The 25,559-nt window shown below is 34.8% G+C and overlaps 2 protein-coding genes across 2 annotated transcripts in view; both read left to right on the top strand.

The window, feature by feature from the left end:
• The window catches only part of LOC137392773 (cell death abnormality protein 1-like), a 52,941-nt gene extending 42,246 nt beyond the window's left edge, over positions 1-10,695 (top strand). Inside the window, exons 12-18 of the mRNA XM_068079093.1 lie at positions 1,113-1,220; positions 1,458-1,565; positions 2,214-2,321; positions 5,673-5,786; positions 6,117-6,146; positions 9,085-9,182; positions 10,480-10,695. Of these exons, the coding sequence (XP_067935194.1) occupies positions 1,113-1,220; positions 1,458-1,565; positions 2,214-2,321; positions 5,673-5,786; positions 6,117-6,146; positions 9,085-9,182; positions 10,480-10,614 (701 nt within the window). The 3' untranslated portion in view covers positions 10,615-10,695. The remainder of the gene's footprint in view (positions 1-1,112; positions 1,221-1,457; positions 1,566-2,213; positions 2,322-5,672; positions 5,787-6,116; positions 6,147-9,084; positions 9,183-10,479) is intronic.
• Positions 10,696-19,694: 8,999 nt separating this feature from the next.
• Positions 19,695-20,330, top strand: LOC137394372 (general transcription factor II-I repeat domain-containing protein 2A-like). Its single transcript, XM_068081085.1, has one exon. The coding sequence runs from the start codon at positions 19,695-19,697 to the stop codon at positions 20,328-20,330; it is 636 nt and encodes a 211-aa protein (XP_067937186.1).
• Positions 20,331-25,559: the final 5,229 nt, after the last annotated feature.

Raw genomic sequence — 25,559 nt, 5'->3', positions numbered from 1 at the left:
AAATACCCTGGAATTAGTTTATTATAAGACTAAAAGACGGGCACATCTTAGCTCCAGTATCGCTCACTTTAAAAATCGTCAGGTATGAAATAAATCGACATGACACGATTATATCGTGTATACAATTGGTGATATATCTTTAATTGTTGGTGATTTTTAAATTGCCTACCTTCAAAATAGCCACCAAACAATTATACGGCCATTTTGTGAAGCTCTAATTTTACATGTTCACCAATCATGTAACTCGGTAATATAATGTTTCGTATGTAAAAATATTCTGACAACTGTTGAGATATGTCAACTATGTATCATTGAATGTATTATAGATAGAAGATAAATCCCGCTGTTATTTTTGTGGTTAAAAAATGTGTCACAGTTACAAACTCTAAGTATTTGTGATGAATAATATTTCTAGTTTCTTTGTTGTTTAATTTTGTTTTCTAATGTTACACATTGTTCATGTTGATGTAGGCTTGTTTGATTACAAGCCATTATCCAGTTAGCATACTGTTTAAACTAATGGGAATGCGGGTGCTTTCTTGTTCACCCAGTATTTCTTAGTTGTATATAGCTAAAGAATTTGAGGCTATTACAAACAAGTTACTTTTTTTGTCATTTTAGTAAAACCGAGGAGAATGCTGCTTCAGCGAACAGTGTGGAAATTATAAATTGTTAGTTAATATGGAAATAATTCGTTGTTGCCAGTTTTCACCACATCTATAAGATGTAACGTCAGACAAAAGGCAAACAAATCTTATTTTAGTGGCACAGAAATTAAAAGATAAAAAGTTGGTTTTTCTATTACATTTCTTTTTTAGTCATTTTAGCTAAAAATCATAATTCGGTTAGTTATTCTTATAGAGCATATGCATCGAGATGTAAAATCCAATTGCGCAGAAAGTACGCTCTCCTTCCATAAGTGATTCTCTTGTAGTTGAGAAAAATGTTTCTGTGTTATCTGTTCATTTTTCACAAGATGTTCATTTTAATGGGAGTTATTAGGTAAGGAGTGACTGACTAAATCAAGCTGCACATGATATTATTAAAATTCTCAGGGCACAATCAGCCTTGAAAGGAAAAGTGTGTCATCATTTTTCTCTTATTTTTTGCAGTTGACAAGAACCTATGTACAAAAGACAAAAATTATATACTTGATGCTAAAAATAATACATGCACCTGTGCTGTGGGATATGATATGATTGATGATGACTCGTGTGTAGGTAAGTATACACGTTATAGGAGTTTATGAAATATAAATAAGCTACTCTTTCCAACTGTTTAGCAAATTTAAAGTTATTCTGTTAACAATAACAGTGATAGTAAAAAGTATTTTCACTGTGGAAACAGGAAAGCTCATAATTTCAATGCTAGTATATTTCAAACCACATGAAGAGGTCTCCTTTTTACATTTCAATTGTTTGTAAGTCATCATTTGGCTCATTTTGTTTTCCTAACAGTTGACTGTGAAGGAACATGTTCCGGGCAGGCCTACTCTTGTGACAAAGTCAGTAACACCTGCAATTGCACAAAACTTTTCAAAAAGAATCATGCTGGTGGATGTAAAGGTAAGTGAAAGGTTGCTCTTATCAAATTTTGTACTTGCTGTGTCAGCGAGTGAAAAGAGAGAAAATATTGTCCAATGCAGGTCATCTTCAGCTTCTCTATTTGTCGTTAGATGATGTATATTGCATTGCATAAGCAGAAACATGAGCTATTATTTTTCTATTGTTGAACATGATGCAAAATGTTCTGCTAAAAGTCTAAAATACTTTGGTGGAAAATCGCTGAGGCCAGCTGCCTAGCCGGCATTTTATGGTGGAACTTTCACAGCTTCCAGTTTGATGCTGGTTTATCTATCAGTTATATTTAAACCCGGCTAAAACACCTTATGACACTTTCAATAAAGACCCATTTATTAGGGTCATATTCAACTAAATTTTTCTGCTCAGGCATATAATTCAATCGATAGAAAATTCTATTGCACAAAAATTACACCTTCTATAAATAAACCTTTATTAGTTGAAAAATTGTCTTTGTTATTTGTATAACTTTTTTCTAACAATTTGACAAAATCATTTTATTTTTTAATGGGAATTATTAGGTAAAAAGTGACTGGCTAAATCATGCTGCCCATTATACTATTATAATTCCCAGGGTGCAATCAGCCTTGCATGGATAAACCATATCATCACTGTTCTCTTATTTTTCAACAGTTGACCCTAATTTATGTACGAAAGAGAAACATTACCATCTCAATGCTAAAAAGAACACCTGCACCTGTGTTAAGGGATATAAAATGACGGAGAATGACACATGTGCTGGTAAGAAGTTTGTATGGTATATGTAACTAGTTAAAGTTGTATGATAATATAAGTCATTTCATGACTTATATTATCATAACTTAAATTATTATATTGTCTCAAATTAAAAAGTAATTTTTAGAAAACGTCATCTAGAATGTCTAAAATTATTACTATCTTACTGTATTTTCAATTTTTGGCAGCAAGAAAACTGCCAAAAAATAGTTGATTTCAACTGACTCTAGCGTAAGTTAGAGTAACTTACATGTACACTACATGTCTTTCACATACTTTATCACTTAATGTAAGTGATCACTTAATAGATGGAAGAGAACAACTCCCTATTAGTGCAGCTGATGCATCAGGTGCAGTACGTCTTGTGACAAGCTGTTGTGTTGCTCGCCCGCGCGACGGGGGACAACTTCGCAAAAACAACAGTTTGTCAAGACAGGCTACTTCTCATTGCATTCAGATGCTATGGACTAATTATTTTTGGCAATATGCCCAATTCTAGCAGCAAGCAGTACAGCTGTTCGAAAATAAAATAATACTACATAAAACTCTACTCAACTCGCTACTATCACAGCTGACAGACTCAGATAGTAGAAACTGTCCTTATTATTTGGTGTCTTTATTAGTCTTTACTCAAAGTCGAGGACTTACCTGTAAGTAAATCTTATAATCCCATCTGTTCTTGAGACTTATCTAGAGCTAGTTGTGAAGTGATAAAGTCATGGAGTTGGAATATAATATTGAACTTATAATGGTAGGCCCAACTGCCAAAAAATTGATTTTCAAAATTTTCCGATATTGTTGATTTTTTTTACAACTTGAGAGAAGAACCTCTGTTTCACGCGCTCCAACGTATTGCAAACTGGGTCTCGTTTAAAAGCTTAGAATGTGTACTTTCAAAATGTTGCAACGGAATTGCGATATAACAAACGACTTTTCTACAAATACAATATTTTGTCCAAGGGATAACAACTTCTTTCCAGATATTTTGGGATTCAGGCTGAATGGTTTAAGGATTAAACATGTATAAGTATGTTTAAGGCTTGTATAAGTAGCCTATATTGATTTGTTGTGCATTTAAAGAATACTAAATAATCATAAAACAATATGCTCAATAATGATGCGTACAACTGGAGAGAAACAGTGCTCCTGGAGAAGAAATGCTACCGCATTTTTTCAAAAGTGTTGCTGCACATCGCAAATACGTTAGCTGTGTAATCACTTAGAAAGATTGACCTGTAATCTGCTGCTAATATACAACTGTTTATTTTATGATGAGAAGGATTAAATAGAAAAGGAGGATAGAATCGTATCTACCATTTTTCGTAACACAAATTTTTGTAGTTAGGGTAGCGTCTGTATAGGAAACACTTAGCAGAGTTACTTGCCTATATACACCTATATCATGATATTTCTCTATGTATAGGACATGTCACTCTTTGATAATGTTAGTTGCTGTGCAAAAAATGCTTGATTTCTTTGTCATTAGAAAGTATTACTAACTAAATACATCAGTCAGTTGTTCAACTCTTTGATGTTGTTTCAACTGTTGATGTTGTTTCAACAGTTGACTGTGACAACGAATGCCAAATACTCTCGCAATGATAAGGAAAACACTTGCATTAATAACAGTAATATAGTGATATATCACGAATCGCCTATTTGCAATATCAACTTGTCTGGTGATTTTTGGAACTCGTAAGCTCTGCATCTACATATGTCACAGGTCATATCATTTTCAAAACAATTGAGGTCTGATCACAAAATTGTTTTTAGTTCTACGTAATAGATTAATTTCTCAGCTTTTCACAACTGTTTTCGGAATTGAAATCGGAAGAGATTTAACTTGAGATGCAGCCTTTTATCGAAGGTGGTGTTGGTCAATATGGTCAACACAAAAGACTGAGACATTTGTCTTCAAGGATAATGGATTGGATAACAGTATTATTTGTTGATGATTAGGAAGGTCATAGCAACCGCAGGCTACAAACGTTACATTTTCATGAATGTTGGGAATGACTTGGCTCACAAAATTCTAAATTCAAAATGGTCACATTGACAATTTTCACTTTGAGAGGTTATTGTGCATTATATGAAATGCCTCATTTGTATATAAAGTGATACGACCTGTCACAGAGTATAGAGTGCTAAAAACAGCTCATGTGCACTACATCTTTTGTTAGAGTGAATGTTTGTGATTTTTGTCAAGTCACGAGTCAAGTTTTTATCAGAGGATAGTGTCAATCAACAGTATTAAGTCAATCTCTTTTCTTTAAAATTAATTCCGCCTTCAAAGACTTAGTACAAACTGAGAAAACAAAATTCAAATCATGAATATCTTGAATTAATAATAACAATGACTACATAGAACTGTGTGTATAAAAAAGGTTACTGTTGCAGCAGATGCTCGTATTCAAAGTTTTGAGGGACGATACTGGTGCCTCTCGATACTGATATAAACGTAAAGCAGTGAAGTGCATGGGAGTACTTTTTGTCTCTGTAGACTTAAAAGTTAGGAAAAACCGAAAATCGAAGTGTAAAGGCACGTCTGAAATTAAAACGGCCTATTTGAAGATTACAAATTTTAAAAAATAGGTAATAGTAAAAAAAAATTTTTTTTTAAGTTAGCGGTTGCAAAAAGTAATATGAATTAATACTAAAATTTGCACGTTTGGCGTGCGCAATGCCAAAAGGATATTCAGTTTATGGTAAGACCGATGGGAATGATAAGAACGGCTCATTCTGGTAATTACACATGCTAGTTAGAAAACTTAAGATCCAAATGTCGCGGGTTTAAATCCAGGCTGAAGGTGATTTCTCGTCGCTAAAACTTTTTAGTTATAACTGGAGAGACGAAGGACAGGCAAACATTGGTATTTATATATATAGATTTTAGATAATAAATTATTAGCAACAGTCATAATTATTATATTACTGTACAAACAATTATTATACTTTTCCAACTTTTCTGTTGGTTTACTGTATATATTGTAATTTCAAGTTCATGCTGATAAATGAAAGAGCGTTCAAATACAGAACTACATGTTAGGATGTTAGATCAGAAATTATAAGCAAATTGAAGCAATAAGTTTGTACGATTTAAATAAGACAATAGTTTATTAAGGAATAAATGTTCAACTCCTGGTGACAGTTTAGCAAGGAGCCCTCTAGCTGGAATAAAGTTAAATATCCTTTGATTGTGGACCATGAGTTAGAAGTAAAGTCAAGAACCATATAAGTGCACAAACAAATGTTTTATTAACAGCGTTTATTTATGCTTTGCTGAATCACTAGTGTTTTATTATGTTTCATATACATGCTCATACAAATGCTAGTTGTATGAGATATACTTTTTCTTAGACTTCTGTGATCCAACATGTGATGAAACTTCAGAGCACTGTCAGGCTGGAAAGTGTAGTTGTAAGAAGGGCTACGAGCGAACTACAGAAGACAGTAAATGTACAAAAGCCAGAAGTAAGTAGAAATAAATTATATTAATATTTTCATATATAAAAATATTTATATAATTTTATATTTTTATATATTAATATATTTATAATTTTAATATTTATATATTAAAATATAAATATATTAATATATTTATATTTTTTTAGTATAAAAATAAGAAGAATACTAATTCAACTCGCTAAAGAGTATCTTATTTATCTCTACTGCAGAGCTGTCTATGGTGGAGAGTATACATTAGTACAACTAGTTTTATATACTGTTAGGTACAACCACTTCGTGTGACTGCATATAACAAAGAAGAATTTTATCTTTTTCTTTCTTTTCTTTCTTTCAAAGATCACAAAGAGGAAGATCCAGCTAAAGAAGGTAAGAATATTTTCAAGTATATATTATAAACAGTATAGTTATGATAAACTGGGATACATGTTCTTGTTATAATAAATGCTGCACACAAATCGTGAATGTCATATCGTTTATATAAACTCAGCAAAAACAGTGTGCTGGGTTTAGACATAATAGCTAGGTTAAGTTCTGAACAACAGTTACACTAGAAGTGGATCAGCAAGCCTTAGAACCTTTCTATATTACTTACAAGTAGGATGCGCCTTCCTCTCTTCACAGTAAAGCCTGAGATCCTTATATTCTTGCCGCATCCCACCACACCACAGTTTCCAAGATAATGATAATGTACATTATGTTTAAAAGTTGCAATACAAGCTAATAGCTGGTGTTGGTATATCTTAAAGGAGGTGTGGCAGCAGTAAGGTTTATACACCAAAGAGCAAATATAGTTTGTTGAGCAGACAACTTCCTGCCATCCTGATTATTGTACTCAGTTTTTATCATTGGAGGAAGTAGGTGTCCTCTAAGGGTGACCCTATTTGAACATTTAGATGTCTTCATTAAAATTTTCTAATTATTACTCAACATAGCCCAAAATAATAAACTTTAAACCTTAATCTTGGAGCAGAGGCTATGTTTCTGAAATACTCGCTAAAGAGCTCGAGTTGGTTTATGATATTAAAAACAGGAACTTATAGCTGATCAGATTCTCTGCTCTCTGTATACTTGTACTTGGAAAGCACCGATCGTCTTGGAATCTTCCTTGATACCGTCGCATTGGAGAAATAACATAGGTGATGGTTAAGTTGCATCATAAAAGATTGTTCTCTGCAGGGCTTGAACATGTGGCATTCAGTTTACAAAAGCATAACTTTACCGGTTGCATTAATACTGGTTGCAGATGAATTTTCACTAAAATAAACTGGTTTTTCGTGATGTGGAAAAATTTTGCGTGATAGAAAAGTTATGAGCGGACTGCCAGGTCTTCACGTGTCGCCTGCGGCATATTTAATTTAAACAAGCAGGTCTACTTCAAGCATTGCTGGACTTGATTGACAATCTTAGAACTTTCATTGTTCATATAAATGTGCCGCAGTTTATCTGACTAAAAACTCAAGAATATACTTGGAGATGCATCAAGGACAAACGCCTTCAATGAGCACATTCGTGGATTGTTGCTTTGAATGCAGTGTAGTCATTATTTGACATTGGAAGAAATCTTGAGCAGCGCTTGACTTAAAGTATTAAACAAAAGGAAACACGGAGTAGTCCACTTTTTAGTGAGCTAGTAAATAAGAGAATAGCCCAATTAGTTTTGTTTCGATATAAAAGTTAATAAAAACCTTTGTCTGACACCAAAAATGAGTTGTTTTTATTGCTTGACCATGATTTGTATCAGTTTGGCTCAGAAAATCTGAAGGTCGTTCAGTGTTGAATTTCATGAAATTTATGCATAAAGATTTTGCGTGATGTATTACATCATACAAAATTTATTATTTTGATTATTAATGATTTTGGTTTTTACTTCTGTGAAACCTGGAAAATCAGTTATCTGCCTTCTTTCATTGTCACTAACTACTGTTACTGGTTGTACAGTAATTCATCGCTACTGTGCCATTCACCACTAACTACTGTTACTGGTTGTACAGTAATTCCTCGCTACTGTGCCATTCACCACTAACTACTGTTAATGGTTATACAGTAATTCCTCGCTACTGTGCCATTCACCACTAACTACTGTTAATGGTTATACAGTAATTCCTCGCTACTGTGCCATTCACCACTAACTACTGTTAATGGTTGCACAGTAATTCCTCGCTACTGTGCCATTCACCACTAACTACTGTTAATGGTTGTACAGTAATTCCTCGCTACTGTGCCATTCACCACTAACTACTGTTAACGGTTATACAGTAATTCCTCGCTACTGTGCCATTCACCACTAACTGTTGTTAATGGTTGTACAGTAATTCCTCGCTACTGTGCCATTCACCACTAACTACTGTTAATGGTTGTACAGTAATTCCTCACTACTGTGCCATTCACCACTAACTACTGTTAATGGTTATACAGTAATTCCTCGCTACTGTGCCATTCACCACTAACTACTGTTAATAGTTGCACAGTAATTCCTCGCTACTGTGCCATTCACCACTAACTACTGTTAATGGTTGTACAGTAATTCCTCGCTACTGTGCCATTCACCACTAACTACTGTTAATGGTTGTACAGTAATTCCTCGCTACTGTGCCATTCACCACTAACTACTGTTAACGGTTGTACAGTAATTCCTCGCTACTGTGCCATTCACCACTAACTACTGTTAATGGTTGTACAGTAATTCCTCGCTACTGTGCCATTCACCACTAACTACTGTTAATGGTTGTACAGTAATTCCTCGCTACTGTGCTGCTCACGCTTGGTAGTAAAAAAAATTAAAGAAATAAATGAACACAAGTTATAAAATATATAAGACACATCTCTCTCATACTCTGGCTCATTGAGGTTCCTCCACGAGCAGTTGTTCTAGCAGCCGCTACATCTCGCTGTTTCCTATTACGTTTTATGAAGTGTAAAAGTGGAACGCACTTGTAACACACTTCATCACGAGTTTAAACATCTAAGGCTCTCAACATTGTCTAATAAACCTACAACAAGATGGAAAATGTTTACGATGAATGAAAAAGTGACTTTCAAAGTTGTTTTCGATTTCATTTATTGTCACTCATCGGGGATGTACCGGTCCCGATCACCTGCACACCAAAAGTGTAAGATTGCTGTATAGGTTTGTGTTATTGCTACCAATAAAGGACAACTCCCATGATCTGGTATCATACATGATCTTTGACTCTTTTAGACAGTTCTCTTTGTCTCCAGAATTATATGTTGTTTTATTTTACATGGCTGTTCAAGTGTGAAATGGTCAGATATGCATACAATGAATTGCCAATGTGTTTTACAGAGGCCGAATCCTTACTGTCTTCTCATTTTCTTCCCTATTTCGTCGTTGCTATCGCGGTGGTTGTCTGCGGTTATGTTGCCTACCACAACCGCCAGAAGGTAGGAAACTTTGCACATCACAAATTATTTGTAGCAGTTTCTGGCTAGCCATATCTTCAAACAATTCAGTATTTATTTTGATGTAATTAATATTCGCCTTAATTTTATTAATGAGCCTTTTATATGCGATCAAGATTTGTCTACTTCATTCTTGAAACATCCTGACAATCAGATCACCTCAAACACTAAAAACCATCACAAATGATAGAAAAATCTTAATACGTTCTGATAAAATCTACTAAGATTTTGTGCAAGTTTATCTGTAAAGTAAACAAACCAACTCCTGTTGGGAAGAAAACTCCGCATAAGTGGTGATAAAAGAATTCTCTTCTATTATGTTGACCCTTTAGTGTACTTGGCTTTAGCAGTGCGTGCTCCAAGTCGAACAATACTTAACATTTCATATAAACTTATCTGTTTTATTTAGTAAATGCCACTTTTAGACTTTACTATTATCCAAACATAAGTTTTTTTTTCAACTACTCCTCAAGCACAAATATATAGACATTGATTTAGCTGTCCAATGGGTCTACGCTTTACAAACTATTTTTGACCAAATTTGGGTATTTTTAAAGTTGAAAATACTTGAAAAAATAAAATTCTTTTCATATATTGCTAAAAGAATTTCTTTTTATTGTGTTTATTTTGGTTGGCGTGTTGAACACCAACTAAACCATTATCTTGTTACTGTAGGAGGTTTGTTAGCACGTACACTAGAGAGGCACGTACACTAGAGAGAGCCAGCACAATGTGTGTGCTTGAGCATGTTAGTTGTGATAAAATGAATTTTCGTATATAAATGAAATTGTATTCACCCTATATTCATAAATTCACCCTATTGTGATAAAACAGCTAATTCAGAATTAGATTATTGAAAAAAAATAACTTATTCTAATTCAGAATGAGGTAATTGGTTAAAAATATGACTTTTATTGAGTTGATTTCGGCTAATGGTTACCCATAATAGCAAAGCATAAGGCATGGACTGAATTTCTGTTTTAAAACTTTCATCTCCAATTGCTCTCTGAGCAAACTGTATGTTAAACGTTTTTACTTAATCATACATATATATCCCCATGTACTACATTAACATATAATTGCATTTGTGTTTCAAGATAGGAGAAAGCCAAGCATTTCGTTCGTTGACACATACTTTCAAAGTTCAATGCGCTAAATAGGCTGGGAATAAGTTACATAGCCAACTGGTGGCTCAGGTTGGCCCTTTGACCTGAGCTTTGCAAATCGTGATTACATCAAGTTGTTTAAGATGAGTAAATGTGTGTAATTTTATGTACAGCTCATGAATCTCGCGGGAGCAGGCCCTGAAAAGACAACCAAAAAGCCTCGACCAAGCAGCAAAGATTACAGGAAGTTGGAATCAAATGTATCAGAATCGTTGGCAAAAGGATCAGGAAAGAATTTCATCTTTTAAAGCATGTTTGTTGCCATCTTCAATTGAATTTTCCTGGATGATTCTATGCAACACAATGATAACATATCTTCCTCTCTCTCTCTCTCTACAAACAGCATTCGCATTGTTCAATAGCTGAGCTCTTTAAAATACCGGTTTAATTCCAGAGAATATTTAGTAGTTTTTAATATTTTCTTACAATGGCTTGCCATCTTTTCAGATCTTTGCTACGCTAATATCTTCATCTGTATTTTGTGTGCGTATTCATTCTCAGTCTATTCAGTGAGTTAAATCTTCTTTTGTATCACAATATATAGTATATAAGAAATATAGTACCTAAACAATTCTTATAAATGTGTCAATTTAGAAAGCGTTGTTCAAAATTTGTTATAGTAGCTTCAATGGCGCTTGCCAGAGTGGCAAGATCAACCCATCTTAGAAATAGAGATTACAGAGATCACAGAGATCTTGTGTTATTAGTCGCCTAGAAATTAGTGTTGACCACAAAGCAGGATAACCTTAAGCCATGATGGCTGTTCAAAAAGACTATACACAGTCATTTCTTGCGATATTATTGGTTGTCTTACAATCTTGTTCCCCTGTGTTTCCTACTTGCACAAAGTACCATATTCTCGTCTTAACAAACTGTATTATGGGTAGCATGAAGGTAGTTGTGTTAGAAATAAGATTATTTATTTTGCGAATATATTTTATTTTACACCTAGTATTTCAGTCACAATTGCTTGTATTTCGAAATATTCAACAAAAAAGCTAAGGGTTCTTTCATAATTTTGAGAATCGGGTTTAGTTGTTCATGTACCTTACTAACAGTAAAAAGAAATGTCGAAAAACAGATAATTGGACTGAAGAGTGATCTTTCATTCCTAATATAGGTTATATTCCTAATATAGGTCATGTTGCTAATGTAAGTCGTGTCCCTAATATAGGTCATAACCCTAATATAGGTCATGTCCCTGATAGAGGTCGTGCCATAATATAGGTCATGTCCCTAATGTAGGTCATGTCCATAATATAGGTCGTATCCCTAATATAGGTCAGGTCACTAATGTAGGTCGTATCCCTAATTTGGTCATATCTGTAATATATGTGGTACTTTCCAAACAACTTTTGGGTAACTGATAAAAAATAAATCTAGAGAATTTCTCATTTTGTAGCTAAATTCGGGTCCTTGAGTTCATCAAAAAGTTTTAAATGTCATCGTACAAATCTGTTATTACATTTATTCAATTACGACTATTTTTGATTGTTTTGATTTAAAACTATTAGGTGGTAACTGCTTTAGATATTGTAACACAAACATTAGGTATATTTCTGTATTAAACCCCAGGTGTTTCACTCAGTTTATTCATCCCCAAGGGATAGATTGAGATGTTATAAAATGCACCCTTTCCACTGACTCACACATAAATAAGAAAAACTATCCCTTATCACTTTATCACCACAGACTAATCGCCCTCTTTTATGGCTCAAGATTATCCCTTTCCATTGTGTAGAACTCAATGAGACAGGTTTGGTCCCTATCCACTGCACCAAGCTAAAAAACATACCCCTTTTTACGAAAACGCTCTGGAGTGTCTGGCCACCAAAAAACACCCCTAAAACATGCTTTTTTCATCAAGCCCTTGGGGTTGAAAGTTGAAAGTGAAACCCCAGGATATTAAACTTCTTTTTTATAATAGTTTGTAGATCCTTCAGTGAATTTCACTATTAATTATTTTACTAACTGCTCTGTGGATGTACTGGACTCTCCTTTTTGCGCTACAGGAAGTAGTTGAGAATGCTTCTTTTGTTTTGTCAAAATTTATTATTATAGTTCTGCTTGCCTCAGCAAGACATTATAGTGGAGCTCAGGTTCGGGATACAAGTTTGTAGTAAAAATTTGAAGTTTCACTCACCCTGCAAAAAAATGGTTCATTGTCAGAGACTAGAGGAATACGCTTTTAGAAGCCATTTATGTATAAGCATGACATCAGCAAGCAGGTTGTTAGAAGAATAATAACTCAGAGTTGCTAACCAATGCCACATGCAAGCAGTTTGTCAACCTTCAGCAGGTATGACAGTTATGTACATAGCAATCGATGCTAGACATAAAAGTTTAAAGCAAATGTGGATATGTTGTTCTTCATAATTTGCTATATTGTTTTAGAAGTTAATCTTTTAATAGAATAGATGATTCACTTCTAAAATTCTAATGAAAATTGAATTGAAATTTTTAAAAAATTAAACGACATGACTAAATCTCTATGCATTTGCTAATCAACAAATCTTAATCATGTCTTGTGAACTAATTATGTCTCTTGTCGATTATTTCACTGTGGGAATTAGTTTTCACATTCACGGTGCCAGCCTAAACTTGCTCTTTGACAAGTTTCTATCGAGGAAATTTGCAGTTTTAAATTTTGGTTATAAAAGTGAATGCATAAAAAGAAATTGTTGGTTGTATTTGATAGTGAAAATATCAGCTACACAATCATCAATACACAAATGGGCAAATAAGAAAGAGGGAAAACTTGAGAATTTTCCAGGAAGTAGGTTTACGTAATCACAGGCTATAATCATCTATTTATGCACTTCGATGCTAAATCCTTGAAAATGAAAACCTCTTCAAAAAATTTGCAATTCAAACTTTTTTCAATCGTTTGAAGCATGATTGTTTCAGGCGATGAGTTAGAAAAAGCTTACATTTGATGTTTTGTTACAAGCTCAGTGGAGAGGGTTGATACTCAAACAGAGTAGCTATAGGTTGGATGAGTTAGGGGAAAGCATAACCAATGGTATTTGAGACGAGCATTAAGCCAGGCCATACCGTAGAGTTCTTTCATTTTCAATCAGATAGTCTGCAGGTGAATGGGTAAAAGAATAGTTTCCAAGAACTAGATGGGTCGCTGAAACCAAATGCTTTAACATCTGGTGGCAGGCCCGAAGCATACGCATGTGATGTTTGAATGAAATCAGCCAAAAAATATAAAAACACAGAGTTCACGGGATTTATTGGTAGAAATATCCTAATGATCTTACTATAAACTCCTGAAGCAATGCGTAATTAAATATGTAGTAATATATAGGACTTATCATATAGGAAACAGTGTTTTAGTCGCTCCATTGCCTTGTATTGTAAGCTCCCACAGATAGCAGTAAAAACATTTTGTTTAATTTAATTATATTTATCATTAGAATAGTAAATCAGTATAAACAGCAGAGGATGATTTAAAATGGTCTGTTTGTTTTGCAATAAATCAAGAAATGCAACATTGCTGTGTTTGAACCGCCATTACTTGTAGAAGCTAAGTTGTGATTTTCTCCTGTCATACTTTCACTTCTCTTGACACTATCATATTACTTCTTAAGTTTATTATAACCCAAGCACTGACAGGCTGCAATGGGTATTCACATGTGCTTTGAAGTCAATCTACATCAAGAAATGTGGCTAATCTAGCAGAGTATTGCCTCATGATCGCTCATCTGCTGTGTCACAATGGTATAAACAACAGTTATGTCAGTCAATATTTAAAACCAGTGTTTAAACACGTGACTGTTCAAATCTTGAAAAAAATAATTTTCACTGGTAAGACTTGCCATGGGTTGTTAACTGCTGGGTGTTAACCAAGGGTTGTTAACAAGTGACATTCATAGCTTGTTCTTTCTTCCTTTCTATGAATTTTTTTGTCAATGGTATCTTACAGAAATTTACTAGAAGTGAGATAGTTGTGAAAATCATCTATTTGAGTGTTTCAGCTGCCACCTTAAAACAAGTTACTATCAATGAAATAAGTCCATCAATTATGGGAAAGCATTGTTATGCATACACAAAGATAAATGATGTTAAGGATGGACCTGTAAATCGAGCTCTGGTTCTCTTCTGAGGGGAGCCTCAGGCCATTGGGTCGTCAGATACTAACCCCAGGCTTAGCAGGTTTAGTTAGTTCACTGAATAAAAAGGCCTGTCAACCAGACAAAAGGAGCTATTTGAGTTGTTAACATTGTTATGCTGAATGCTGATAGTTTAGTTAAAGAATTGTCTGCCCAATCTTATTAGTCTAGCCTAGGCTTCTACAAAAGGTGGTGCATCATGCAGTCAGCTCACTCAACACAAACAAATAAATGGTACAATGGTGAATGCTTTGACAAGTTGTGTATAATGACCACAGGCCAAACAACCTGCTGGGGTACATATTAGCTTGTTAACAAAAAACCATTTAAAAGACAGATTTCACGGCTGAGATTTCCCAGGAAAATAGCAGCTATGCAAGCCTTCGAAAGTGCTGGAATAGCAAAGGTTTTGCTAGTAAACTGGAAGATAGTCCATCGAATTTAGTCCTCAGCTGCGAGTTGCATTCAACTATATGGATCAATGTTACATTTGTCATATATGGAATTGCTTTTTGCTACTTCAAGAGCATTTACTCAGGTGGAAGGATGCATGGCAGATTGATAATGGCCAATGCAATCACAAACTTGAGGAAAATTGTTTTTGCTAGCTTTGGCTTGCCTTAGGTTCTGCCCACTGACTAGATGCTTTTGACTAATTACTTGCTGAAGTTATTGCCTTCTGCACAGCAATAACAGGTGTACATCTCTACTAACTATCAATTCATCAGGTGTGCATAAATTTTATGTGAAACAAGTTATAATCATATGATATTGCCCAATATAAAATGACCAGAATAAGTTAAACAATCTTTTGCATCAAATTGGTGAACTGATTAATTTATTACTGCTACCTTGTCCTAACTAAACTATGTTATGATTGTGAGATCACAACTGATGCAACAATTATGCCCATAAGCTGTATGTTTTTACTAAAGATTGATAGGTTGTATAGTCTTACTAGAGGTTGATAGGTTATATGGTCTTACTAGAGGTTGATAGGTTATATGGTCTTACTAGAGGTTGCTGGGTTATATGGTCTTACTAGAGGTTGATAGGTTATATGGTCTTACTAGAGGTTGATGGGTTATATGGTCTTACTAGAGGTTGATGGGTTATTTGGTCTTACTAGAGGTTGATAGGTTATATGGTCTTACTAGAGGTTGATAGGTTATATGGTCTTACTAGAGGTTGATGGGTTATATGGTCTTACTAGAGGTTGATAGGTTGTATGGTCTTACTAGAGGTTGATAGGTTGTATGGTCTTACTAGAGGTTGATAGGTTATATCAATGATATACAGCCCCCATGGGGGCTGTATATCATTGGTTATATGGTCTTACTAGAGGCTGATACGTTGCAGGGCCTAACTAGATGTTAATTGGCTGTATTGTTGATAGGCTCAGCAGGTTTTACTTCTGGTAAGGTTAAGTTCAGCACACTTTGTTGGCTTCAGCAGAGTACAAAGAGTTGGTTTTAGTTCTCTCTTGTGGGGTCCGTCAGGTTGCACCGCAGAAAGCGTCGGGTTTAGGGCACTCTTGGCTACAGCAAATCATAAAAGTTACCTAATCAAAGTATCACCTTTCGATTAGGACTTATCCTCTCTTTATTCTTTTGTAAGAATTTACAGTATGTACTTCAGTATGTACAGCTCCGAAGTACGGGCGTCGATGGAGTACATTATTGCACTCGCAAAAAACGATTGGAGCGTAGGTTATGTTTAGAGCGCTCACTTACAATTGAAGTTCTAAGTCTAAATGGCATTGTCACAATTTGTACGTTTCTTCGCTGCTTCGTGGGACGCGTCATACCTTGTTGCCATCCTCATCACTAGTTCTTTTTGGGCGTATCTGTTAGTTGTAACTGCTTATTTGAACTGCGTTGCATATAATGTTTTTACGCACTCTTTTATAGGTGGTTAATCTGAAAGTTAAAACCCCTTCAGATAGTTTTGACCGATCGCATGCTTCTTAATTGAGCACGTTTTTCGTCGGTCAAGTTTTCACTGAATTTTTTATTCATTCACTTCATTGGCCACATCTCATTTTTTCGAGTTTTAGTTTTGAAAAAAAGATCAGCATTATTGTAAAACAAATGTGAACGATGACAAAACAATGGAAAGTCTCACACAACTTTAAATAGTTTCATTACGGGCATTGCAGCTAGTTCTTATTGAAAGTAGTGCTAATGGCTAATTTTAGAATATAGAAATAGTTCTACCAAGATACGTTTATTTTATGTCTACTGATGAAGTAAAATTGGCTATTACCACTGAACTAGGTAGTTTTTGATTAGCTGATCTGCATCTGGTGACTGAGAAAATGTGGCCGATTTGGGCTATCTTTAGAATGATGTAAGGGCTAGCTGTTGCCGTTAGTGTGTTTGTTAAAATGTATCAAAGTTTTTATCAGTAATATCAGGATTTTTGATTAGCTGTGTGAACTGCCTTGAAAGCCATGGACTATCTTTTTAATTCGTTTCTTTACCTTTTTTTGTCATCCAGATTTTCTTGATCCTCAACCCTTTCAGTCCTAATTATTTTCCAGCTGACCACCTGCCAGGCCTAATTAATTTTTCACATTCCAAATATAATTAGGTGAGTTATATCAGATTGAGCATAAATAGTCTTGCATTCAAGATTATTGAAAAATGATTTTTTGCAACTTATTGGTAACATTCTTAGCTGCAATTCGATACCAATATATGGACATCAGGTTAATCTATATGGGGTGAGATAGATAAAATTCAAATCGATATATTTTTGGAAATTGAAAAATCTGTTTGGTTGCTATTACCAGTCAAATTTTTTGGTTGATAATACTTCAATAACATACATATTAGAATGACAAGAAAATGTGTTAGGAGCAAGTTGCAAAAGATTTTTTTGAGTTCTAACCAATTGAACTTAAGTTATCAGCCTGTATGCAATGTCATGTCATGATAAAGCTTCCAATTCATAGTTTAATCGATTGGTATATTATGTCTATATATCATAATTACATTCTATATAGACAATATTTACATTCTAATTACCTCAAACAACAATTATTGCAATTATGATAATAAAACACACGAGATGGAAACAACTTGAGTTCAAAACTGATTTAGAAATGCATGAAAAGGAGTAAAAAGAATGTGTATCAAAAAGTATAAAAAAAATGTTTATTAAAAGAAGTATAAAATAAATGTTTGTAAACTATAACTATTTGTTGTTGATAATCACTGACAGGTGGGGACGCTCTGGGCATATCAGCATTGCCACTAGTAAGAGAATCATAACTTACATTTCCACCCTCACCTACAAGTAGCAGCATAACGATAATAAAAATTATATGAAAACAGCATAATTTTTTTCCTCCAAACTTCTTGCACAACAATATCCAAAAGTAAATGCATTTACTATTCCATTTTTATCTATAATTGTGAAAAAAATCATCAGCTAATTTTTTTTTTGAAATAAGATATAATTCAATAATTCTGTTGTAGTACACTTGAAACTTACTAATAAATTTATCGCGTGCCTTTAATAATGGTAATAATGTTATAAGTGCTGCTAATAAATTATCATTCTGTTGTTGTGAATCGCTTTCACTGCTGAATTCTTCACCTGAACTTACAACTAGTTGGATCGGCTCAGAAATCTAGCCACAACTTTCGGTAAATGTATTCAAAGTGGTGGTTGAAGAAGTTGAAATCTGTCACGAGATTTGCCTGGTAAAATGTTTTTATCCAAGCACATTTCTGGTATCAAACGAACATCAGACTATTATCTTTCGAAATAAAGCTTTAAAAAATGATATACATGAAAGCAGTATTGATAAAGTTACCCAGTTTGTGTCCCCATATAGTTGGGCTCCGGCCCAAGTGAACAACTTCTCCCGAAATAGTCAGGATCAGTAGTGAAAGGGTTAATGTATGCTTGTGAGTGATGAAAAAATATTTTGTTATTTTGTATTTGTTCATTAAAGTACTTTGCTGAATAATAAATTTGAAATGAAGCACTTAGTATTAAATGTAGTTGGCATGTATTGTGTTGCTTAGTATGAACCGAAATTATACTCCATTTTTATATGTATGAGCAGAACTTAAAGTTGTTTTCAATTTCCACGCTTTAAAAGTCGGACTCTTGATTGTATTGGTTATACCGGGGCTTTTGGGCTTTTGCAAGTTTTACTAGACTAATCAAGCCTCTTAATTTTATAATGAATTAGCATCTATGCACATCATTAGAAAGCTCAACAGGCCGCCCGCGGGCCACAATCCGGTCCACAGGCTAAGATAATATGGCCCCTGCATTGCGGTGCTGGTGTTTTAGAGTAGTAAACAAACTCTCATTCACCTAGCGCCTACGGAATAGCCATGAGATCATCATCGCATTAATGACAATATAATAGCTTAGTTAGTGATGCTTGTTTATATAACCTATGCTTGTAGATTGCACTCATGCTGCCTATGAATCAAATTTACCATTTTAATTCTTTTTTGTGTATTTTTAGCTAAGCTAGAAAGATTCATAGCTCTTGCATTGCCATTTTGCAATAAATTGTATTTTTGTTTGTTATAGCCAACAATATATAAACTCTGCTGATTTGTACTAAGCAATTTTATACCAAGCTACTCTGCTAGTTGGCAGCATGTTGTCTTTTAATATTTACGCTTTACCAACAGTCATAGCTTGACATACTAGTGATCAAGTCTTTTTACTGCCTTACCTGGGTAGAAGGCCAAAGAGGTATGCGATTTATATTATTAGCAATCATTCATGTAATTGTTGTAGCATTTGCATATTATAGAACTTATTTATTTTATTGATTTTATATTGCTTAGAATTGTGCAAATTGCCTACTTATATAAGCTTATATAAACCCATGTCAAAATGTTTTATGTCATTATGTTATGCTTTTATTTTAGTTTCCACGGTTTGGGTTCCAAATAAACAATATAAACATGAATCAGTTGGACTCAATTCACTGATTTCAGCTGTCCTAAAAAAAACAGTTATTGCAACAAACCAGTTTGTCTTGTTTTACTGTGGCACGCAGGATTAACCAGCTTTCGGATAACATTGAAGAGACTTTAAAAGAACGAATAAAGAGATGCACATCATATAGCTTGGCTCATGATGAAAGCACAGATGTTAGTGACACTGCCAAATTGGTTGTTTTCATACGAGGCATCATAGATAATTTTGAAATAATTGAAGAATTTTTAAACATGGCTATTATGTCTTCAACAACCACTGGACAAGACATTTGCGACCAAGTAGTGACGCTGATGGATCAGTTTGAACTGGACCCTTCTAGGCTCGCTGGCCTAACAACTGATGGGACACCTTCGATGACAGGGAAAATTAATGGATTCACCAAGAAATTCTTAGATGCCATAGGTTCGCCAGAGGTTGGGGTGAATCACTGTATTATACATCAGGAAACTTTATGCACAAAAATTCTTGGTTTTACTGATGTGATGAAAAGTGTGGTTAAATGTGTGAACTACATTCGTGCTCGAGGACTCAATCATCGCCAATTCAAGGCATTTTTAGAAGAACTCGATTCAGATTACCCAGATGTTGTGTACTTCTCTGCAGTGCGTTGGTTGAGCCGAGCTAGTACGCTAAAAAGATTTTGGAATCTGAGAAAGGAGATTATGACTTTCATGGTTAATAAGCAGCAGGATGTTGCTTGTTTAACTGATGATGACTCAATAAATGACCTTGCCTTTCTAACTGACATCACACAACATCTTTCAGATTTAAATGTTAAACTACAAGACAAATTTCAGTTGGTAAACAAGATGTTTGAACACATATGTTCCTTTGAAAAAAACTTCAACTGTTTCGGAATCAACTGAGTAAAACACAACTTACTCATTTTTCTTGTTTAGCAGTCAGAAAAGCAGAACTGCCAGGAATAGATTGCTCCAAATATACTGAACAACTTGGCAAGTTGCATTCCGAATTTTCAACAAGGTTTGCCGATTTTAGGAAATGTGAACCTAAGTTCAAACTATTTTCTCAGCCCTTTGACATGGTACCTGAAGACAGTCCTGACCGCTATCAAATGGAGATGATAGAATTACAATCAGATGCTGATTTGAGGAAAGCATATACTAATAATGATTTAGTAACTTTTTATGAGAAATATGTATTTGGAAAGTATTTAAATCTAGAGCTGCATGCTAGAAACATGTTATCACTTTTTGGCAGTACGTATTGTTGCGAACAGTTTTTTTCAAAAATGAAGTTCACTAAAGACAGGTACCGAAGTCAACTCACCGATGAACACCTGACCAATCAACTTCGAGTTGCTACTACACCAGTAAAAGCGAACATTGAAAAGTTGTGTAAAAACGTAAAATACCAAGTTTCACACTAATTATCTGATATGAACTTTATTTGTTTGTCTCAATTTCTTGGTCCAATATTACAGATTCATTCTAATAAAAGTTTGTATTTATTGTTTGCAAGAAATGTTCTTATTTTTATTATAATATTTTCTCAGTTTCCTCAACTCGACACACAATTTTCTATTAGATTACATTATTTTGGGTTGCTTGCCCTAGGTGTTGATCAAATATTGAAAAGTGGCCCTCAAAAGAAACATGTTGCACACCCCTGCTCTAAACAAATATCAAACACCTAAGCTTTAGATGTGACTAGCTTACCATATTAATGTGCGCTAGATACCCTAGAGAGTCATAAAACTCAAATCATTAAAAGCTCAATATCCATATTTGAGTATATATACAAAGAAAAAATGCAAGTACTGACAAAAGTACTCACCAAATGATGGTTAAATGACGTATTCTTCAACTGAAAATTCTGATTGTGACCTATATGAAATCATAGATAAAACAAATATTGACTGTCACTAAACAGAAAATAGAATACATGTGTATATTAAATTTTCTGATTATAAAATGCATGTAAGAATGAATAACCAGTATCTATTAATACTAGGTGTCATGAATATAGAGCTGAAATGTGAGAAAATCATCAAATAAAAAATTTGAACATTACTGATGTACAAATTCAAAATAAAACAAATATTGACTGCCACTGATTTAAAACTACAATCCTCAGGAGTCAAATAAACTTTAGAGGAATTTGAAGAAACCAAGAGGAATTTTTGTCGCCGTGTTCTGTCATGTGCTTTAGCAATACTTATGAACTTAGGCCTTTACCACAGCTTTTATTTCGTAGAAATATTTAATGGTGATTAAATACCTAAAATTGTATTTAAACATAATTTAAATACTCATTTATTAAAGCTATGCAAATCAAGGAGTCTAAGAAACTATTAATGATGGTTAATAACATGAAATGTATTTTTCTCCTATTTATTGTAGCTAACAATTGCTATTATATTTTAGTAAAGCTGCCAAATAGTAACCCAGTGGTAATACCACGTTATTTATTATGTTATATGTTTGTTCAAATGCTTAAGACATACATGTAGATCTAACTGTAGGTTGGTAATGGAGTTGTGTTTCATTTCTCTTAGACATTTACCTCTTGCTAGGCTAACAGCTAATGTGCTCCGGGCATCTATAAGCTTGCAATAGCAGTTATTCATAGCTGCTATTAGTTACAGTTACATGTATTCATATATGAACCTTCACTTGGATCATATTTCTGCTCTTTGTGATTACTAGAGCATACAGAATCATATACGTGCTATTTATATATGCTATTTTGTTATTGAGGAGTAAATAACTTTAAAATATCACATGCATAAAAAATTGAAACTTCAAATTCTGGTGGTGTTGTCCCATTGCATAGTCGGACACGGTTTCATACAATGCAAATCTGCAGAGCATTGTCAGGAACTAATATGTGACCCCGGCCGTCAGAATGTACAATCGTGCGGTAATTGGATTGTTCACAATAGCGCACTACGCGTACTATACGCTATTATATGACTCACCGTCACTATTTTAGTAAACAGTGGTTTATAGTGCGTTCAACCCTGCTCTTTCACATGGTCTTGTTTATTTTTGTGTCTGACCAATCATAAAGCCAAAATTGCCATTCAACTCTACCCATATCGGTAGTTGCTATGGAATTTTTCATAACCCAAGATCGTAAGTATAGGCTCTAATTGCGGATGTGCGCATGTACGAGGTCTGTTAATTAAGTAATGAGACTTTTATTGCAGTGCCAAATATTTACAATTTATTCACAATTTGACTCTATCCTCTTCAAAGTAGTTGCCTTGGCTAGCCACACATCGCATGAATCGGAGTTTCCACTCCTCATAGCAGTGCTGGAACTCGGAAACCGTCAGCGCCTTTAGTTGCTCTGTCACAGCTGCCTTTATGGTGTTCAAGTCACCAAACTTCTGTCCCTTGAGGTGTTTCTTGACTTTGGGGAATAGAAAAAAGGCACAGGGACTTAAATCTGGAGAGTATGGAGGATGTGATACAACTGGTATGCTTTTCTGAGCCAAGAATTCTCTTACAGAGAGTGCAGTGTGGGAAGGCGCATTGTCATGGCGCAACATCCAGTTGTCCCTGATGGCTGGCCTTGCACGAGCAACTCGTTTTCGTAACCTTTCCAGGACTGTTTGGTAGAATAGGGCATTGATAGTTTGTCCTTCAGGTACAAACTCTTTATGGAGGATACCTTTGCTGTCAAAGAAGCAGATGAGCATGGTCTTCACTCTTGATTTGCTCATTCTTGCTTTTTTGGGTCGAGGTGAGGCTGAAGTGTGCCATTCGAGACTGACGTTTTGTTTCAGGATCATACTCAAAAATCCATGATTTATCCCCAGTAACAACATTGGAAAAAAAATTTGAGTCAGTGTCAATTTTCTCTAGAAGATCAGAGCAAATGGCTCGTCTGTTCTCTTTCTGTTCGAAAGTCAGATTCTTGGGAACAAACTTTGCCGAAATCTTCTTCATTTTCAGATCAAAACAGTTAAAATTTGATGGACAGTCACAGGATTTAACTGCAACTGTTCAGCAATCATCCTGACAGTTAAACGGCGGTCTGAACGAACTAATTCTCTGATTCGCTCAACATTTGCATCATTGTGAACGGATGATGGCCTCCCTGGCCAAGTGTCATCTTCGACAGAGTCCCTGCCTTCAGAAAATGCATTGAATCACCTAAAAACCTGTGCTCTTGACAGAGCTGTGGCTCCATAAGCTTGTTGAATCTTTGAGTAGGTTTCTGTGGCACTGTGTTGAAGTTTGACCCAAAACTTGATTGCACAGCGTTGCTCAACTCTGCTGTCGCTCATTTTTGGAACGCATGTAGCAAATTTCCCTTACAAAAAACTGCTCTCAGAGCCCACCTGTTACACTTATGAGTTTCCTAATTGCACTGCTGATAGATAAGCACCTCCACCATAGTAGTATAGCAGGGGAGTCCCCGGGGAATTCCCCATTCTAATGCTATCTGACTTGTCTCATTACTTAATTAACAGACCTCGTATGTGGCTATTTCCTGTTTTACTGCCTCAAGCTAAAACAAAATGGAACTGTCGATAAAATTTCGGCTAGTTGATGCTAAAAATTTAGGTGAGTATTTCTACTTAGAATCCGAGTCAGCTGCCTCAGATCATAGTGGAAGCGATGATGAGGATTGTTATAATAGAGGAATCTTGGAAATACAGCTGCTTATGCAATATGTGGCTGCTAACGATAATGAAAGTAATAACGATCATCCTAATGAATTAAATCAAATTACAGAGAATAACGATCAGCCTATCACTGCTGATAACATTCCCATTCTAGCTGTTGACATCAAACTAATAAGTGGATGCAAATGTAGGGAATTCTGCACTAGTTTTATGTCATCTGAACAAATAAACCTCATTAGAACTGTGTATCAAGGATTACCGAAGGAAACATTGGATATGGTTGCGTTGAGACAAATTGCCACTAACATAACAAGCAAACCCCTTTAATGTGTTACAATAAATCTCTGCAGTGTACGCTGTGCTACACTCTGTGAGTGTTAAACTACGTAAAAAGAACTTTAGATTAAATGGTCACTTGATGAGTTGGGTTGATATTTCCGCATCCTGATGCCCTATGTGGTCACCTTTCATTGACCTTAACATGACCTTATGTATAGGCGGACAATTCTGAATACACTTCCAACATTTTAATAAGTCGTTGGATTGTCATTATATGCAGTCATAGCAATATAGCTTGATGAGAAGTGCCCAGTTTGAAACATACCCTTTTAATGAAAATCTTCAGCACGGTGAGCGTTTAGCGACATATATTGTTGACCTTACCATGACCTTTGGGAGGTCAACCGTCAATCGGATGTGAATAAAAATGCAACCATCATCTTTTTCATGGCTTTAATGTGTAGAATGCCAGGTTTCATCAATGTAGGTTGAGATTAAGTAGTCGGTTGCTATGGCATTTTGATTTGTAAACAAATACCATGATTTAATGTTCATGAATCGTCAACTTTATCTTGCTTAAACTCAAAACAACAGTTTTAATTCATTGCGAGACCTTCTCTACTAAATCTTGCATAACCTGGACATATATAATCCAATTTAAAAAATTTAAAATGCATTAAAATCCTCAGAATTTGCTGATTTTAAAGCTTTAAATAACTCAAAAATGTAGTTTTAGCACGATTGTACATTCTGACTGCCCGGGTCACATATGTTTGAAGAGAATATGTATGGCATATGTAATCATTCAATCATCCCTGAGACTCTTCTGAACTCTAAATTTTTTATTCAAGAACTTATTTGAACTAGCCAGACAAGTTCGCTACTTAGGAGATTGACCTCAACTTGACCTCAACTTAACGAACTGGACTAGTTGCCGACTATGAAATGTTTTCGTTTTCTAGTATTTTTAGAGGTCATGGTCATGCTGGTCAAAAGGTCTATATTGCAAAGCTAATGTTATCTTTTCAGTTTTTTGTCTCAAAGAGTGTAATTTGAAAGGTGCTAGTAGCATACAGGAAGTACAAGTTACTCCAATCCATTGTATTATGATGAGGCAGTATAAATTCTTGTGGGTGAGCGCTATTTGGTAGCCATTAGTAAACCTTTCAAATGATACTGCACAAAACCGTAGAAGTAAGGTATATTTTATCATTAG

Source organism: Watersipora subatra, chromosome 4 (assembly GCF_963576615.1).
Source record: "Watersipora subatra chromosome 4, tzWatSuba1.1, whole genome shotgun sequence".
NCBI lineage: Eukaryota > Metazoa > Bryozoa > Gymnolaemata > Cheilostomatida > Watersiporidae > Watersipora > Watersipora subatra.
This window is presented reverse-complemented; position numbering and strand designations above follow the sequence as displayed.